This window comes from Triplophysa dalaica, chromosome 14 (genome assembly GCF_015846415.1).
Source record: "Triplophysa dalaica isolate WHDGS20190420 chromosome 14, ASM1584641v1, whole genome shotgun sequence".
NCBI lineage: Eukaryota > Metazoa > Chordata > Actinopteri > Cypriniformes > Nemacheilidae > Triplophysa > Triplophysa dalaica.
Window position 1 is genome coordinate 10,751,270 of NC_079555.1, and position 19,533 is coordinate 10,770,802.

At 37.3% G+C, this 19,533-nt stretch overlaps 3 protein-coding genes across 4 annotated transcripts; 2 read left to right on the forward strand and 1 right to left on the reverse strand.

Moving 5' to 3' along the window:
• Positions 1–346: 346 nt before the first annotated feature.
• On the forward strand, positions 347–7,731 carry nat10 (N-acetyltransferase 10). The gene is made up of 29 exons (XM_056766104.1): positions 347–478; positions 646–776; positions 854–945; positions 1,146–1,317; positions 1,399–1,521; positions 1,607–1,668; positions 1,768–1,882; positions 1,964–2,071; positions 2,226–2,359; positions 2,569–2,662; positions 2,936–3,034; positions 3,159–3,295; positions 3,375–3,499; positions 3,620–3,770; positions 3,952–4,048; positions 4,130–4,246; positions 4,349–4,450; positions 4,547–4,621; positions 4,749–4,865; positions 5,251–5,384; positions 5,485–5,533; positions 5,616–5,712; positions 5,900–6,010; positions 6,082–6,254; positions 6,387–6,506; positions 6,685–6,783; positions 6,940–7,013; positions 7,203–7,283; positions 7,418–7,731. Exons 2-29 carry the CDS (start codon positions 663–665, stop codon positions 7,533–7,535), a joined length of 3,090 nt encoding a protein of 1,029 aa, XP_056622082.1. The 5' UTR covers positions 347–478; positions 646–662; the 3' UTR covers positions 7,536–7,731.
• A 2,789-nt stretch (positions 7,732–10,520) lies between these two features.
• On the forward strand, positions 10,521–14,547 carry si:dkey-10o6.2 (uncharacterized protein LOC100124608 homolog). 2 transcript variants are annotated; one of them, XM_056766285.1, is made up of 8 exons: positions 10,521–10,805; positions 11,755–11,914; positions 12,009–12,133; positions 12,220–12,286; positions 12,387–12,540; positions 13,794–13,939; positions 14,081–14,191; positions 14,346–14,547. In XM_056766285.1, the coding sequence occupies exons 1-8, from the start codon at positions 10,615–10,617 to the stop codon at positions 14,535–14,537; spliced, it is 1,146 nt and encodes a 381-aa protein (XP_056622263.1). In that variant the 5' UTR covers positions 10,521–10,614; the 3' UTR covers positions 14,538–14,547. The 2 variants fall into 2 exon arrangements, with proteins under 2 accessions (XP_056622263.1, XP_056622264.1); XM_056766286.1 differs by having other exon boundaries at positions 10,683–10,809.
• On the reverse strand, positions 14,531–19,445 carry nucb2b (nucleobindin 2b). Its single transcript, XM_056766284.1, has 13 exons — positions 19,297–19,445; positions 18,702–18,836; positions 18,398–18,505; positions 18,161–18,293; positions 17,770–17,873; positions 17,461–17,646; positions 16,644–16,734; positions 16,488–16,546; positions 16,291–16,383; positions 16,108–16,197; positions 15,846–16,016; positions 15,234–15,294; positions 14,531–15,151 (listed from the first exon to the last, which is right to left on the reverse strand). The coding sequence occupies exons 2-13, from the start codon at positions 18,834–18,836 to the stop codon at positions 15,060–15,062; spliced, it is 1,323 nt and encodes a 440-aa protein (XP_056622262.1). The 5' UTR covers positions 19,297–19,445; the 3' UTR covers positions 14,531–15,059.
• Between the last annotated feature and the right edge of the window lie 88 nt (positions 19,446–19,533).

Here is a 19,533-nt window from a genome sequence, read left to right on the forward strand (position 1 = left end):
ACAGCTGCACTGTTGTACCAACCTAAATTACCAACAGGTGCTGGACAATCGTAGTACGACTTGTTAAAATTAAGAAAATTAAATGTCACTTTTAAGAAACCCCAAAATAAACGATCACAGCTTTATTTGATTCACATTAACTTTGTTATTAACTGATTATACGATCGTCTCTACACTTAACATCAAATTAAAATAAACTTACATTTCAAAACGTATTTATTCTAATCTGGCGCAGTTATAACACGGTCATTTATTTTTAAAATGTTTTCCGAAGGATTTCAATGGCGCGTTGTCCTGAACAGGCAACGCCGTGGACACCTAACTCTCTGTTTGGGGTCCATTATGCCGAGGACCTTGCGCCGAGGCTTTCCCACGTGAACGTCTGAGTGTGGTGATGTACTGTAAATGAGCCACTAATAGATTAAGCAAAAAGAGGTTTAAAGAAATAAACCATTGTTTTTCTGGTACAGAAGTTAAGGTATGGCTTATCTGATATGAATACATACTTTAACAGGTGTCGAATTGTATGTTATTCGTAAAATATGCACTTCAAGAGAACTTGTTTCTTTCGATTCATAATATGTCATTATTCACTTCACAATTTGTCTTATGTAAACTCACTGCTAACTTGTTTTGTGCTGTCAGTGTGCACTTTTGAAACTATGGCGACTGTTCGGAAGAAGGTGGACAATCGCATTCGTGTCCAGATAGAAAACGGTGTGGCACTACAGCATCGGTCTATGTTTGTTATAGTTGGTGATCGTGGTAGAGATCAGGTAATGTTTACATTTGTTTTATATTGCTGATATACTGTCAGTTAAATCTTTAACCTAACACTGCTCTTTGCATTTAGGTTGTCATTCTGCACCACATGCTCTCTAAAGCTACAGTTCGAGCTCGGCCGTCAGTCTTGTGGTGTTACAAGAAGGAGCTCAGCTTTAGCAGGTAGTCAATGCATGAGAATACTTAAGATCCAAATAGAGTTTCATTTTTAATAGACATCTTGGCATTTTCACTGCCACCGTGTAGCATAAAATCACCGGTAAGACATAACGCAAATAGTTTCCTGTTTTTTTTGTGTGAATTAATTATCACAAAGTACCAGTCACACTAAGTTAAAGCATTTGTGAATTAAACTATTTTAGTAATCGTAAGAAAAGGATGCGACAGCTGCAGAAGAAGATCAAAACTGGCACACTGAACCTGAAACAGGATGATCCCTTCGAGCTCTTTGTTGCCGCCACCAACATCCGCTACTGTTACTACAATGAAACCCACAAGATCCTGGGAAACACATATGGCATGTGTGTCTTACAGGTAACAGCAAAGACAATCATCTCTGACTAGATGTTAATTTACTTTATTACTAAAGCTCACCTCACTTTCTTCTATCTTTAGGACTTTGAAGCTCTCAATCCCAATCTCCTGGCTCGAACCATTGAGACTGTGGAAGGTGGAGGCATTGTTGTCATTCTTCTGAGGAGTGTAAACTCATTGAAACAGTTGTATACAATGTCAATGGTAAATGGCTTATGAAGTGATTGTAAATCAACATGAATCGGTCAATCTGTATGTAAGCATAATTTTGTCTGATGTTTACTTTTAGGATGTTCATTCTCGATACAGGACAGAGGCTCACCAGGATGTTGTCGGAAGATTTAATGAAAGGTTTTGTCAAATCAAAATATATGTTCTGCATTTATTTGACAAAACACACAGGATTGCACAGGTCTGTATTACATTTAATCATGTCATCTTGTTTTCCAGATTCATCCTTTCTCTCGCCTCTTGTAAGACGTGTGTTGTCATTGATGACCAACTTAACATTCTGCCAATCTCCAGTCACAACACCAACATCAAACCAGTCCCTCCTAAAACACAGGTAGGCTCTGTCAAGAAAATGGCAAGTTCTTGTTTGATCACTGGCTGGGATATGTTCCATAATCGATATTATTGCCGACAGGACGATGGACTCTCTCCACGGGAACAAGAACTTAAGGAACTTAAGGAATCTTTACACGACACACAGCCAGTCGGTGTTCTAGTGGACAGCTGCAAAACTATGGACCAGGTAACATATATTTTTTTTGTGTGTGTTTTGTCAATGCACAATCATTATAACAAAAGAATCACAAGCTAGTCTATTTAAACTCTTTTTATGAAACGTATTACTTAATTCTATAAAGGAAGTAAAATTGTTAAAACATCCTTTTACATATCTTAAGGCCAAAGCAGTGCTAAAGTTCATCGAGGCTATTTCTGAGAAGACCTTGCGTAGTACTGTTGCTCTGACTGCTGCCCGTGGTCGAGGAAAATCTGCTGCGCTGGGATTGGCTATAGCCGGAGCGGTTGCATTTGGGTATGTAGCGCAGTGAATACTGTTGATGTTTTTCTGTTCTAGTCATGCATATAACTGTTGCATTTGGGTATGTAGCCCAGTGAAATCTGTTGATGTTTTTCTATTCCAGTAATGCATACTCATATTTTACTAATAAATATAAAGCTAATATGCAAAGTTATACAAATAGTAAACTTAATTGTCTTGGTGTCCTGTTTTTTTTTTTGCAGCTATTCAAATATTTTTGTAACATCACCCAGTCCAGACAATCTGCACACACTGTTTGAGTTCATTTTTAAAGGTTTTGACGCACTTCAATATCAGGTAGATATACTTTTAAAATCATGAGCTAATATTCTTTCTTAATGACATGAACAGTTGCATTAGTGCTATATTATTAATAAACTTGTGGATAGACCTGTCGATAGAGCTTACCTTGTTATTTATCCAAGAACATTCTTTGGGTAAAGATAAACAAAGTATTTGGTAAAAAGAATCCTCAGTAACCTGATTATATAATAGGTGTATATTATTTGTGAGAATAATATAAAATAAAAGCTTAAGAATATCTCTAAACTAGATTCATTTGCATTCTAGGAACATCTGGACTATGAAATAATTCAGTCTTTGAATCCAGAGTTCAACAAAGCTGTGGTCCGTGTAAACATCTTCAAGGAACATCGACAGACCATTCAGGTAACCTGATTTCCTGCGAATCATTTGCATTTTTTGGGGAGCTTTTTTATTATTAGCCTATAATTTTCACTCTATATTTAAAATGTCGGAGCGTACAAACACCACACATGTTTTTTATCCACAGTACATTCACCCTGCTGATGCGATGAAGTTGGGACAGGCCGAGCTGCTGGTCATTGATGAGGCTGCTGCTATCCCTTTGCCCTTAGTAAAGAACTTACTGGGGCCTTACCTTGTGTTTATGGCATCTACAATCAATGGGTCTGTATCTGTGGCTGCATATTCATATACTTTGAATGATCCTTTGATCTAATTCTCTTGTATATGTTTCCATATGCAGTTATGAGGGCACAGGTCGCTCTCTGTCTCTGAAACTTATTCAGCAGTTGAGACAACAAAGTGCAGACAGCCAGCAGAACCTCTCAGCAGAGAACAGAAACACAAGCACAGCCAGACTTGCTGCAGGTACAGTACAATGTTTCTCTTGTTGCAACATTACCAGCATGATGCTGAAATCTGGGAAACAAGAAGGAACAGATGATTGTAGATATGCATATAATTGTCCTTATCATATTTGCTCTTCAGCACGAACTCTTCATGAGGTGTCCCTCCATGAGTCTATCCGCTATGGCACTGGAGACCATGTGGAAAAATGGCTGAATGAACTGCTGTGTTTGGATTGCCTGAGTGTCCCACGCATCATTTCTGGCTGCCCTTTGCCCCAGACATGTGAACTGTATCCTCGGACAACTCAGCAAAGCCTGTTTTCCTAAATTTGGGATATTGGGATATTATGTCTTCCTTTTTTTACGCAAACTAAAACCAAAATTCACCAAAACTTTTATTTTTCTAAAAAGACATCCTGTCAACATATTCAATGTCTGTTTGTGTTACGATTCTTTAATCTTTTAATCCAGTTACTATGTGAATCGAGACACCTTGTTCTGTTATCATAAAGCTTCTGAGGCTTTCCTTCAGCGTCTTATGGCACTCTACGTAGCATCACACTATAAGGTAAATGTGTATCATGTGCATTGAAGGTAACATATAAAGTCATCCAAACGGTATTGACTCAAATCTCCTCTTGCTCCTCAGAACTCACCCAATGACCTTCAGATGCTCTCGGACGCACCAGCTCACCATCTCTTCTGTCTGCTCCCTCCTGTCCCACCCACACAGAATGCTCTACCAGAAGTCCTAGCAGTTGTGCAGGTAGAGTTGCAGTTTACACCGTTTACAAAAGAGGTTGTTGTTAATAAATCACTGTGGATTGTGAAATTGAAAAGAGGCTTACGTCTGCATTTTTTCTTGCAGGTGTGTCTGGAAGGAGAGATCTCACGGCAGTCCATTCTCAACAGCTTGTCCAGAGGAAGGAAAGCTGCAGGTGACCTCATTCCATGGACAGTGTCAGAACAGGTGACATTTTCGTTTGCAATGAAATCACATGAATCAGCATAACATTTTGTATAAGTATGAATTGGATTTCGAGGTGTTCTTGTGTTTTGTATTTAGTTTCAAGACTCCGAGTTTGGAGGCCTTTCTGGGGCCAGGATTGTCCGTATCGCAGTGAACCCAGACTATCAGGGGGTAAACATTCTTCTACGTAGATAATACTGAGCTCAGTGATATCCAGTGAAAAACATACTTACAAAGTGGTTACATTACTGCAACATTGACCAGCTGTGCCATTATTAAATATTGTATTGCTCTTTAGATGGGTTACGGCAGCCGCGCGTTGCAACTGTTGCAGCGATACTATGAGGGTCAGTTTCCTCTTCTGGATGAGACCGAACAGACGACCGCCAACACCATAACATCTTTGAGCAGTGAGGTAACAGTCTTTATGTGCTTCAGTTATATTCTTATTAAGACGATGTATTAAGATGCTCTTTTCAAAGAACAATTACAGGTGCATGTGCACAAGGGTTAAAAAAATTGGACTACTCATGTACAGTGCTCGCAAAATTCACATGCACTCTATGCTTTTGTTATTATGCCCATCATGGTATCATCATATGAGTAGTTCACCCCATAATCCAAAAATGTTCTTACCGAGGAATATTACTTTATATTACTATTGCGGTTCTTCCTAGCTTCGTAATGTCATGGGGGGCATTGAAATATGAAGTATATCTATAAAAATAAATCTTTAACATGCTTGTTAAGTGCTTACATTTGACCCGGAGTATAAAAATGTTTCACTTTTCTGTGTATAGGCTGTCAGTCTTTTGGAGGAGGTAGTGACACCCAGGAAAGACCTGCCACCACTGTTGTTGAAGCTGAATGAGAGAAGAGCAGAGAGACTGGACTACCTGGGGGTGTCGTATGGTCTCACACCTCAACTTCTCAAGTGAGTTAATACATTGTGTCAGTCCCCGATGGGACTCTTGTATACAGCAGAATAAGCTTAATAATATTTCTAATTCCTTAATTTTCCTCTTTTTTTTCAGATTCTGGAAGAAGGCTGGATTCATTCCAGTTTATTTAAGACAGACTCAGGTAAGCATATGGCTTTCTATGTTTAGCATAGTGGAAGGTGGAAACATTAAGGAACAATGTATTCTCGTATTATAATTTGTAGAATGACCTGACGGGGGAGCACTCGTGTATTATGCTGAAGGAGCTCAATGCTGAGGATTCAGTAGATAGTGGCCAGTGGCTGTCTGCTTTTTGGAAGGGTGAGTTTTAAAACTTTCACAAACTTATTCTTACTGAACTAAATATAATAATGCATATACAACAAGTTATTGCGTGTATTTTTTAGCAGTAATTACAAAAATGTGAGTTGTTTGCCCTGCAGTAAAACAAAGTGTAATGCACACACAGATACTTATGTTTTAAAAAAAAGCTGTTATTTTTGGACAGATTTCCGACGGAGGTTTCTCTCCCTGCTGTCTTTCCAATTCAGCAAATTCAGCCCAACACTGGCCCTCAACATATTACAGAACAAGAACGCCAAAGACGACAGCGCATCAGGTACAGATCCCCATCCTGCAACTTTTTGTGAAAATTTGTGTGTCGCTTAACATGTGTATGTTTTATTCCAGTGCTCACCAGTGCAGAGCTGACTGCCCAGTTTACCCCTTATGACTTGAAGCGTTTGGAGATGTATTCAAGAAACATGGTGGACTATCACCTCATGATGGATATGATGCCTGCTATTGCGCGCATGTATTTCCTCAAACAAATGGGAGGCGTCATGCTTTCAGTTGCACAGTGTGTAAGTTAACTGCGCGTATGTCTGCACCAAATATGGCCATGTCTCTTAACAGTATATTGGATGTAGCTGTACCCAAATACCTATATCTACATGCCTTGTTTTGACGAGTAGTTTAACATATTTTTTGTTCAGGCTCTGCTGTTGGGAGTTGGACTCCAACACAAGCGTGTCGATGACCTGGAAAAGGAGATTGAGTTGCCCAGTTCTCAGCTCATGGGCCTGTTCAACCGTGTCATTCGCAAAATTGTGCAGGTGAAATAAAACAAGCATCCTTTACTCTTCATTCTCACCATCTCTCCACTGAAAATGTAGGAATAAAAGATTAATCTTCTTCCTTCCTATAATACTAATGCCACTAGCACTATCTATTCCTCAACACTGTATTGTTATAACACCGTGTAGTTATTGTTTGATTTCTACTTCTCTGCAGTTCTTCAACACTCTTCAGGAGAAGGCAATTGAGGCAGAGATGGTGGCCACCAAGGACATAAGCATGGAACCAACTGTGCAGACACTTGGTGAAGATCTGGTATGACACTTGTATCAGGACGTTATGATTGTTTTCTTTTAATTTCCCTTATTTGTCTTTGTCCGCTTGACACTTGAAGGGGATTGGACTGCAGCCACCTGTTATAAGTCTTCAAGATTGAATCTATATCTAAAGCTTAAATCATTTTACTTGTAGAATGAGGCTGCCAAAGAGTTCCAAGAGAAACACAAAAAGGATATGGAGAAGATTAAAGAAATAGATCTATCACAGTGAGTAATGAACCAAGTGGATTTATTTCTCAAAAAGATTAGATGTTCTGCATTTATTCACTGGAGCTTGCTAGTCACTGTAATTTCAAACTTTGGTTTTCTGTTAATATAGAGAAAGTCACATTTTCTCACTCATTGATGCACAGTGCAGTGTTGATTCCTTGTTGCTATTCTAAATGTTCTATGAAGGTACATGATCCGAGGAGATGATGAGGAATGGGACCAAGTGTTGAAAAAAGCAGGACAAACAGCTATTGTTAGTATAAAAAGGTAAGCAGAGAAAAATGAGATGCTGGTATTTGGAAGACGTAAATGTTTTTGAAGGATGGTAACCACACCTTGCGGTTAGCTGTTGCTTTGGTATCATTTTCAACTAAGAACATATTTTTTAATTATGCTCTTAGTGACAAAAAGAGAAAACTGGAAGGAACAAACCAGAAGGAACCACTGCATGACAAGAAGACGAAAAACCATAAAGACAAACGAAGCAAATTTGGAAAGAAAACAAAACGTGGACTCTAAATGTCTTTTTATGTGTTTTATATTGTGTAAGACCGGCCGGTAAAATTGATGGCTCCGGTGTGCAGGTCATTTGTTTTTGTTCATTATTTGAGGCTTAAGAGCCTTAAGGATCACCACAAGCAAACAAAATAAAGTTGCATATTGTTTTGTTTTTGTAATTATAAATCTGATACTTTTTAAAAGGTTTTGCAATATTTTCCCTGTGTATCGACTTGGTTGTTTTGCATGCAAAAAAACTTTAAATACACCGTTTAATGTTTGAAACGTTGCATGGTATTGACCTTACAAAGTTTAATAAAAACTGTGGTTTCATCTTAAGAGACAGCAGTTAAAAATAATAGACATGGATTGAGGATCTTTCACCCCCCCTCTCTTAAATGTGCAGATTTTTTACAAAGCTCATCGCTCTGAAAAGCAACGTGTGCTATGATTGGCCAGTTAACCAGTGCGTAGTGATTGGTATAATAATACAAACATGTGACGGAATTGTAACGCCTCTTACCATATTTGGAACATCAGGATTCCAAAGCAAATGTACTGACGGGTATGCCCACCTTACTTTTGTATACATTTGGGTGGTCTTGGTCAAACCATACCACAACGTAGATTTGTGGGGCTGTGGTTACACACTTGGTGTTTCAGGCAGGTCTGGGTGAGCATTCACTTTTAGATGGAATGCATCTTTTGTTCCAACACTTTAATTTTAGCAATTTTACGAGTCTAATACATGCATGGGCAACTTTTAACACAACAAAGACACAGAAATAATGTATTCGCCCCATATGCCCCTTTAAAATGCTCCTCAATGATAATACTTATTACCCAGACAACTTTTTACTGATACTGTGAAACAGCAGTTTTTTGTAATCATCACTAATTGAGTACAACTATTTGTAAAAGCAAACTACCATTATGTCTACAATGCAGCATATTTAAATACATTATTTTACACTGTAATACTGATCATTTCTAATGCAAATGATGTATTAAGAATCGGGGCTGTGTAAGTTTTATACCACAATGCAGAAAAAAAAGCACGTTCATTAGTGAACATGTGACAGGTGAATTTGGATCACATAAAAAGGTGTGACCAATGAAGTATCCATCCCTCACAGCGTGATCAGTTTAGATCAGGGGTGCCTTGGTCCTGTCATGCAGAGTTTAGCTCTAGTGGAGGATTTTGCCACCCTAAAGACAGGCTCAAGGGTACCTAAAGGAGTCAGGACGCTTCTTCTGTCCATGCCTTTGGAAAGTATGTAAATGTATATGAACTGTATTTTTGTGACAAGTTCTCACTTTACCAACATTGACTTAAAATATGTAATTGTATTATCTTAGCTGTATAGTCCATCGTACCCTTCCAGGCAAAACCTCTCTATCAGTTGAATGCACCACAACTCGTGAATCAATGGAACAGAATTTAACCAAGGCCTAGTCCTGGCATAAATCAAGCCGTGTCTGTGAAACCAGGCCATAATAGTACAGAGTACTTTCCATAAACTGGCTCAAACCCAAGCTCAAGAAGTCTTATTGTGAGGCAAATGTTGCCCTGTTTCACAACCAGTTCTTCTGATGGATGATTTTTATCCAACACAAACTTAAACTGAAAATGAAGAATGCTTGCCATGATGGATTAATTAATGGTTATCATTTAAATATGTAAAGGGTTGCTAAATAGAAAGAATGCTTACCAGTTCATCTTGAATAGTCCTTCTGCCACTCTGCACCTGAACAAGCATTTTGATGATATATCTTCCACTTAAGCATTGATTAACTGTGGTCATGGAGAAACATCCTCTCTGTTGGTCCCTCTGATGAAACACAAATATATGACAATTATTAATAACAGGAATTATACACATTTTATTTCTTACAATTAAATTAAATTAAATTAAATAAATACAATTAAATTCTAGATTATTTTTTAATCTAGAATTTAATTGTAAACTATTAAATACAGTATAGAGTAAAAGTGTTTTTTCAAAACTTACTATTCAATCTGTATAGTATATCCTCAACCTAGAACCTCTGGCAAGTTGACACCTTTACAAAACCCCTTTGGAAGAGATGCTGGCCACAGTTAATGGTCATTGGTGCTGACTTGTGAATGTGACCCTTGTCCTTCCTTTACTGGGGTCCCGAGAGAGCAGAACAGTATCCCCAGCCTGAACTGAACATACTCACACAAACTTGCGCCTTGTGGCTCCTTGTGGCCTTGCGGCTGACACTTCCCAAATCGAGTAGCATCTGCATGGATACATTTAACCTTAGCACCTTATGAGCTAGAGCCTTTAGTTGCTTTGCTACACATCTATGGAATACTCTCCCATTACATATTCACCAACTCGACTCTCTTTATAATATTTATTTTCATGTCTCAATGTTTAGCATTAATTTAAAATCCTGTTTTCTTTTTAAGTATTTTTAAGTTTCCAGTTATCCCAAAACAATGATTGTATTTGATATTTATCCTTCTGAAAAGTTTATGTATTGTGTAAATTCTGTTACTCATTTCCAGAAACACAGAGCATATTTTTCTCTTTCATTCCTGCACAAAGTGCAATAATTATGGTTAAATTATTTGTTAATTTATCATGTCGTTTATAAAAAATAGAAACTGGGGAAATTAATTTAATTAATTTATTTAATTAATAAATAAAATCACTCAATCACTTATATCGTCACATCACCACAGCACAAGTGCCTTGGTGAGTGAAATGCTTGAGAGCGTGCTCCAGAAAGTGCAGAAACAATTTACATATAGACAGTATCATTTACATACTTACAGACTTGTACAGATGACAGTGTGCACTGTACATATACATATACTCAGTACACACAGTGTACTATTTACTACTTACAGTTATCAATACACATTATACACCATATGTACACACAATAATATGCGAAGGTACAGCCATGACCCAATCTACTCTATCTCTAATTGGCTAGTACTCGCTGCCTTTACTGATTGGACTGGTTGGCTTTAGGCTGAGCCAATAGGAGGCAGAGAAGGGCGGGTCATGCCGAGGTAAATATTGCTACAAGTTCACATGAAAGTTTGTGATGAACCGGTAAGATGAAGCGCGCGATCAAAACAAAAAACTCAGTTGAACATTTTAAACGTCCTCGCGAATCAGCATCAGCCAGCAGCTCAGCTAATGTTAGCGATGCTACACCGGTACCAACGTCGACGCCCGCTCTGCACCCGCCCGTCGGAGAGGATGCTGTCAGTGAAGGAGATAACCTCGGATGCGAACGCCAACTACGGTAGGTAGGCGTGGGCCCTTTTTTAATGCTGGACCTCCTAAATAATGGTAATCACATGTCAGGGCTCCACAGTGACAATGAGCAAATACTACTCACGGATTTTTGGGTAAACTAAATAGAAAAGACTTATATGTCACTGTTTCTAAAACAGGGCGATTTTCTGGGCATACAATTGGAGTATACCCACAACCTTGCTTTGCCAAGGCAATGCACTTACCACTGAGCTACAGGAAAGCTTTAGAATTTTAGGGTATCGTATATTTTTTGTGCTTTAGGACCTTTCAACATTTTTAAAGACTTCAAATACAGTTTGAATTCATTTAAAAAAAACAAATTTGGGAGATGATTTCACAACTCTACATTTGTGGATGAAGAATTTAGCTAGACATACAATTGTATTAGTACAGAGCTCATCACCCTTGTTTTGCAATATCAATCCAAATGTTATATCGTCCCTGGAGAAAGAGGTTGGGAATGAAGACATCTGTTGCTTTACCCATCTATATATATAAATGACTCGAAAGGTGAACTAATCGATTCTCTTTCCGGCTCTGACTGCATTTGTTTAGCGTGCAGGGATGTCACGTGATAAACGAACGACTCGAACCCGAAGACTCGAGAGGTGAACTAATCAATTCTCTTTCCGGCTCTGACTGCATTTGTTAAACGTCCGGAGCATGTTGCGCAATGCGCACGCGCGACTGAACGAATCACTTCCCATGACGACTCGTTCTTCCCGAGTCACATTTAAGATTCGAACGAATCGTTCACGAACGACCCATCACTAGAAGCGAGATATACTTGGGAAGCGTGTTACCAGCAAAGACTCAGATTGATCTTTACATCGAATTCAAAGTCCAAAACTTAAAATCTCCTTGTGTGTAGTGTATTGATAGTGCTTTATATGATTTGTAGTTTGGGGTATATTTACTTGTGGATCTTTTGACAGTCTCAACATGTCGATACCAGTCGTCGATTTCAGTGTTTACGAACTGGAAAAAACAAATGTATCAGATGACAAGTTTGAAAAGTTAAGTAAAGAACTGAGGAAGGCCTTTGTGGAGGTGGGATTTGTTTATCTGAAAAACACTGGCATACATCAAGAAGAGGTTTGTCATTTTTTAAGATACTTATTACTTTTCAAGATGTTCTGCCTGTTGGCTGGCCGTCTTTTATTTTACACCTGTCCCCTCTATTTATTAGGTGGACAAAGTCATGGACATTTCCAGGCAATTCTTCTGTTTGTCTGAAGATAAGAAGAAGCCTTTCAGCAGGGGCGATTTCTCTTGTAACTGTAACCACGGCTGGGTCTCACTGGAAAAGGAAAGGCAAGTCGATATGCAATAGACTTCACGTTACTGCTGAACTCATAAATGTAAAAATATTCAAATCTTTTATTTTTTCTTAATCTCAGTTTGAATCCTCAACGACCCGGTGATTTGAAGGAGGCATTTAATATAACGTCTTTGCGCAAGGATATTGTAAATATATATTTTTTGTGCTGTCTTCTAACTTACTTTTTAGGATTTTTTTAACAGGAAATATGATCGAAAATGTGATCTTCCTCTTTCTCTTCTCTTAGATTGGCCCTCTGAAGGAGTTGAAGATTTTCGAGATGGCATGGTGTCTTTTTTTAATCGCTGTAAAGATCTTTCTCTCAGGGTGCTGCGAGTGATGGCGATTGGTTTAGGCCTAGAGCCAAAGGTCTTCCTTGAAGCACACAAGCATATTGGAAGTAAGGCAAACGTTGTTCACTCTCCATAGTGACTTACACATGGCATCTTAAAGAAACACACACATAAAGTACGAAATTCTAAAGAATGTGGTTGTTCATTTCCATGCAATAACAATAAACGGAAATGAGACAATTGCACATGAGAAGTACACCATAGGAGCATTTACACCAACAAGTGCCTAGAAAGTAAACCATACAAATAAAGTTTTAAAAAAATCGCTCTGAATATTAAGGAATAGAGTCTCCAACTATAAAAATACAGAAAAACAGTATAACCGGGTTCACTTTCACAGTGATTTTCCAGCTGGTGAACAATAGAACATTAAAAAATCCATTGGAATTTAAAAGGCTCACAGAATTAAAATGCATTACTTAAGTGTTGTTAATGTCCATTACTATTTAGGTCATGTACATGGTCCTTTGTTAAAAGTCACCAAATTTCCATTTTTTTTATATTGAATATAAGTGAAGATTAACCAATCAAATTCAAGAATGCAACCTAACTGTTGTATAATATGTGGGTTGTTGATGTGACAAGGCCTTTTCTCTGTTACACAAAATAACACTGACTATAATTAGTATCGTCATCATTTAAAATGCAGTTATTGTGAAACTTTTCTTAGTTTCACATGGAAGTGTTGTTATAAAAAACTCTTTGTTTTCCTTAAAATATTCCAATGGTGTAAACTCCTCAAGCATGGTTCATTAAATTACAGGGTTCAATGAATTACAGTTTATAGAAATGAGAAAGAAACCAATTAAAACGTTATAAACACTTCAGGCATTACAAGTGTCTGTTTCAATAGATGACAATCTTCTTGTATCAATCTATTTCTAAAAGCATAGAAGCTTGATTCATTTTGCCACTGTAAACCATATTGTCCGGTCTGACAAGATATTCTGATTTTAAGTCGTTTAATTCCCCAAACAACTTAGTAAGTTGAAGGACCCCATTTAAGGTCATGTTACTGCAGCCTAGTGTGAAAACCTTGACATTCACACAGAAACTTTTTTGGTACCACTATAAAAGTTTTATGTTTTGTTGTCATATGATGAGACAACAAGCCACTAAAAAGTGTTTATTCATGGGAAAAGTAATGTATTTTATAATGTCATATTAAATAAATATTACCATATGAATATTTGTGTCTAACAGTGAAGATAATTCTCATACGTATATCATAAAGTTTTTTTTTTTCTTAATTTTTGCCATGCCACATGCATATCTCTTAACTACCCATGTGTGTTTTAAGGTGATAAGAATGACACCACTCTGCGGACTTTGTACTACCCACCACTAAAAAGTGACGTTTTGAAGCCCAATCAGCTGCGCTGTGGTGAACACTCAGACTATGGTTGTATCACTCTTCTTTTCCAAAGTCCAGAGGGAGGATTACAGGTGAGTGGCCATGTAGGAAAAGAGAAAAAATATTCAATTGCATGTTATATTTAAAATTTAGGATGCTTATTATATATTTTTTGTAGAATTAAACGGAGTTGTCTAAGTTATTATACTACATAGACGTACATGCTTTTGTAGGTTTTCAGCCGGACTGGAGAGTACATTTCAATCCCTGCCATTTCTGGTACAGTTGTAGTAAATATAGCAGATCTCATGCAAAGGTGGACCAGCGACGTCTATGTGTCTTCTGTAAGTGTATCTGAATTTGTGGGCTTTTATGTAATGGTTTGGTGATGCTTAACATGTTTAGCGTGTTGACCAAATGTTTATATGCTTTCCGACTTTCGATAAAAGCGTCTGCCAAATGAATAAAGGTAAATTCTTATCTTTCTTTTACCTTTAGGTTCATAGGGTTTTGCTGCCCGCTGTAAGTGACAACAGGACGCGTCAGTCTTTGGCATTCTTTGTTCACCCAGATAATGAGGCCATAATTTCATGCTGTGATGGATCGGACAAATATCCACCTGTTAATTCAATTGATTACCTTTTGTCAAGGTTCAAGGAATCGTATGGCAAAAAATCAGACAATTTGTGATAAAGTCATGGTTTTAATGGCGATCTTTTTATGAAATGTACACATAAAATTACAGAAATATAGAGAAAACTGGCACAATTGTCTTTTACAATTTGTATCCTTCAAAATTACTTTGTTTTATTAATCAAATTTTAATCCATTTCATATTCACACTGGTATATTGCCAAAATGTGAATGGTAAATTACAATACCAATGTTGGCCAGTCATGTATGTTCAAAACTGATTCAAAATAATTTCTCCAAAACATAAGTTTAAAGCATGATCTACCATGTAATGTCCTCAAAAAGTATCTAACCTTTAGTGTGATGGTCCACAGATAACCCTCTGTGGAATTACAATCCATTTTTAATTGTATAATGCGTACTTTTAGCAGCATGTTTGGGAATTCATAATTCAAGGCCCATAAACATTTTTGTTTAATTATTCTTTAAATATGAGGAGGGAAACAACTGATGTTTGTACAAAATACACACACATATGCACGTGTGCACACATACATAGCACAGAGATAGCCTTAAGGGCTAAGAATGTGCAGGCAAGTCTTGATGATGACCTTGTGCTAAGGATTGACTGTCCCCAGGTAATATCTCCATAGCAGATGGTACTGTATTCACTAAGAACAAGAAGAGAAACAATGACTGCAATTCAGTATTCATTTACAGCAACAAGTAATATGGTTTTTAAAAAACACTTACCTTTGGCCTGGACTGGAGGCTCTGTTTTCTGTGATTTTAACCTCTCCATGTGCTCTACAGCCTAAACAAAAAAAACTTTTTAAACTCTCCAGCTTTTAAAATAACTATAGAGGTGGGCTAGTGTTGGTTTGAATTGTTCATATTTGTTTTATATAGAAACAACTATGGAGACTGTACTTGTTTAGAAACTGAATCAATTCCTGAGGATGAATCTCACAAAAATGTATAAGCCTCTTTTAGCTAAGTTTTTTTGTTGTTAAACTGTGACATGACAATTAAGCACGTTTTCTTCCTAAATGTTATTACCACAATGTATCCGAATTTTTGAAGATTTTTTAGAATATATTTTTTTACTGACTTTAGAACTATTATATCTTCGTCACAATTTAAAGCAGCATTTCAAATAACCACTGTCTAATGCATAATTATTTTGCACTATATTCATTATTTTTAATATGTAAGAACAACTTACAACTTTTACGCAAATGTTGCGATGCTGAATATTATTTTTTGCATACTGATTTGTTTTTTGCGTCTTAATAAACAATTAACAACAGCGCATTTAGCTTCAGTGTTTGTGTTTGTTGTTATCTTCATTTTGCACACTCTTACCTGATGGAGCTGTATTTTCTGAGCACTAAGCTCTTGCTGATGTCTCTCCAGCTCCTCACGCTGCCTCACCAGATCATTTGTTTTCTCGTTGAGGTCTTGCTCTTCTCGAATCAGATGCTCCTCAAACTCTCTCAACTCATCTTCAGTGTAGATTGGATTCTGTTCCAGAGTCTTAAAAATAGGCAGACATCGAACAGTTTTAGGCAAGGCCATTTTGATTACATTTTAGCTTTGAAGTCAACGTGAAACATAAAAACTATACCTCCCATCCCTCCTGCTGTACAAATTCTTTCTTATTTGTGGCCGCCATAAATTCATCTAATGAAACTAGTCTGTCTTTGTTGGTGTCAACCTATAAACAGACAATACAAAAGAAAGATTTCAAGTAAATCGTATCTGAACGTTTCTGTAAAATCAAAATATTACTATTAATTGAAGCTTCTACCTCATTAATCACATGTTCTCTCATTCGAAGTCTCTCCTCCTCCATTTCCATCATGTCGTCTTCTTCCTGTGTGGGGTCATAGATCTTTTCTAGCTAAACATGGAGACAAACATTTAGCACCATAACCGTTAAGTGCACCATAATCGTTAAGTACACAATAGCCATGGCTCTAAGTGGAAAGGTGATTAATAAATAACCTCTTTGGTAAATAGTGCCTCCAGCTCTTGCTCATCAAGGTAGCCGTCTCCATTTGTGTCTGAAAAAGCGAACAGATGTTACAGTCATTTATAGATTTAATCAACTGTTAAGCCGAATGGAGCGATGTTCAAATCAGAGCAATTCACTGGTCTCACCATGTAGACTGAAAAATGTCTTTGTATTAAAATCGCCGGGATCCAAACCATCAGTCTCCTCCCAGACTTCTTTAAACTGATCTTGACTGCCCTGTTTACACATACAAACAGAATTAGCATATCCAAATATGCTATTTTAGATTGTATAGATAAAGCATCTCAAATACTTAAATTAATATTTAAAGAGCAAATAATAAGTTGGGGTCCGAAACCACTATTTCAGAATACTTATCGTTTCATTATTTTTGTTAATACATATCACATAGTCTATGATTACAGATTGTGTTCTCTATTCTTATGATTTTTTTAAAACCATGAAATGTAATTTGAATTTGAATTCACAGGAACATTTAGAAAAAAGATTTCACATGGTCTTTGAAATCGACTTTTCATTTTGGATTTAAGGTTTTCCTATCCATTTCACATATCCAATCAGTCTAAATAAAATAATAACCGTCATGTAATTTGGCTTGATGTCTTGAAGTTTAGTCCTGAGATTCTACTCGAGTTGTGTGCTAAGCTCCTAAACTACAGAATTAAGTTAGAATTAGTCAATTTGATCATGGAAGGAGTCGGGGTGGAGTGGGAACCGAAAGAATTGCAATAAGGGAAAGGTACATGGCTGTTTACATATGCTTAGAAAGAGATTGGCAGGACCGGATAATCAGGCTCCTGAACCTGCGTTTAAAACAATATTTAACTACAAAAGAAGTCACAGAGCAAATAAAAACCTTTTGTTTCTAAAGTTATGATAAGATTGGCAGGCATCTATTTAAAAGTTAGTTGTTATTGCTGATCCAGCTGGTCTTTTGCTTACAGGGTGATTGATTTTTGGATGCTCTGCATGTTTCTTCTTCATCTCCTCATAGTGTTCCTCCTCTTTCTTACGTGCTTCTTCATCCAGTGTCTTAAGTCGTTCTCTTCGCTCATGTTCCTTCATCATTTCATATTTCTTGAATTCTTCATGTTGGTCCTTGTCAAAGTTCTCCAAGTCATCAGTGGCCTTCCATTAAACAAAATATTAAGTGAAGAGAGAAGTGAAAATGTAAGATGAGGAGCACAGTTACATTTGGTAAATGACACATTTGGCTTGTAGTATAACCCAACAGGAAGACTTGAATCCTACCGATTTAATGAGGCGATCCAAATCATCCACTTCAAAAGTATGTGGATTCAAGTGATTGAGATGCTCAAACTGCTTCAGAAGGCCTTGGTGGTCCACTGTCATACCTTAAAGGATATTGGAAAAACTCATTTTAATATGTTTCTTTATCGTTCTGTAGTCTCAGGTTACAAAACAAACTGTGATACAAAGGGTTTGATGAATGAGACTCAATACAGGTACAACAAATTGCATCTCTGAATATCTGTGATCTGAGCCCTCCCGTAAATTAAACAAAAGACAATATGATGGATTACATCTTGCAATATTCTCTGTACAACTATGGGCCATAACAACAAATTTGCAGACAAAGTGTGTCTACAAGCAATATAGCAAGAAGTTTTTTTGGTCTTACCTCTTTCTCCATCTAGGTCTTGTTTGACTTTTATTAGAGTGCGCAGTCTGTTCACTTCTTGCCTCTTAAGCTCATCGAGTTTGGTTCGCACATGATGGCTGACAAAGTCCAACTCTTTAGCCAGTTTCCCTACCTGTTTTTGCCACATAGGGAATGAAATGAAAAGAGAACTGGGTATTTACATATAATGCGATTTTACCTGTGAAATGCAAATAAGGAAATAAGGTCCTACACAACCTTGATGTCTTCCATATCTGTGTTATGAAGTTTCTCTCGGAAATGTGGGTCCTTTTCCAGGAAATCAACGACTTCTCTGAGGTAACGGTCATAGTGCAGTCCTGTATCCTACATTAATTCAAAATAAAGTGGATAAACATGATAATGGGTGTTTTTTAAACAGATTAAGCAATTCATGCCTTTGTTTATTTGGTACTATTTAGCCTAAAATATCACCATTACCGTTATGCTTACCAAATCTGTCTAACCTGTAAAATCAACTTGATTTATTTAAAAAAGTTGCATTTGTTACAATATTACGTACTGCGCTTTTAGGCGGTTCCAGTTCCTCTGCTGGAGGGCTCACTTTGGTCTTATCCACATCAATTGGCACTGCATTCAAGCAAGCCCACAGACACAGTATCAGAAAGCAGCAAAACACACCATGACGTCCCCACATCTGTGTATAAAGAACATCAGCAAAATCATTTCATATTACATGTAAATGCCATAACTGGGTGGAATAACCATGTTTTTAATAGGGTGCGTAAATTGCAGATAATCTCTCAACTAAAATAAATGAAAGAAAAACAACAAATAATTCCAGTGATGTCATTCCTTTGACACGTTCACCATCAGGGTGTAGGTTTGTTCATACAAATGTGACGTCACACGCACGTGTATGACAAACCTCCCTCAATCCTTTTAGCAGTAAAGACTTTAAAAAGATTCTTAATAATCAATAAAAATTAATCAAGACTGTGGTCTTAAATTATAAGACATAAACTGAATTCTGAATGAGGTGGATTTCTGAATTTCCTTTTCTTTGAAAACCGACTTATACTTCACCACATATGCATCTTTGACAATCCCTTGTGAAATGAATTCAAGCATTGTAAAAGCAACAGGTGAGCACTCACCCTCAAAGATCCCCTGAGAGTAGTATTCGCAAACTCGTAGCTGTCGTCGCTCAAGCGTCACAGAGATTTGCGCAACACTGACAGTTCATTTGCAACTTGTTTTTATCATATGTGTGCTACTGCTACACAGCTCCCTGATGTAAACCAGCCTGCGGACCCGCCTACTGATGCACATGACACTCCCCCTCACTCCGCTGATTGGTTTAACGTCCCACTTCCTCTTCTGAAGTTTGCGCG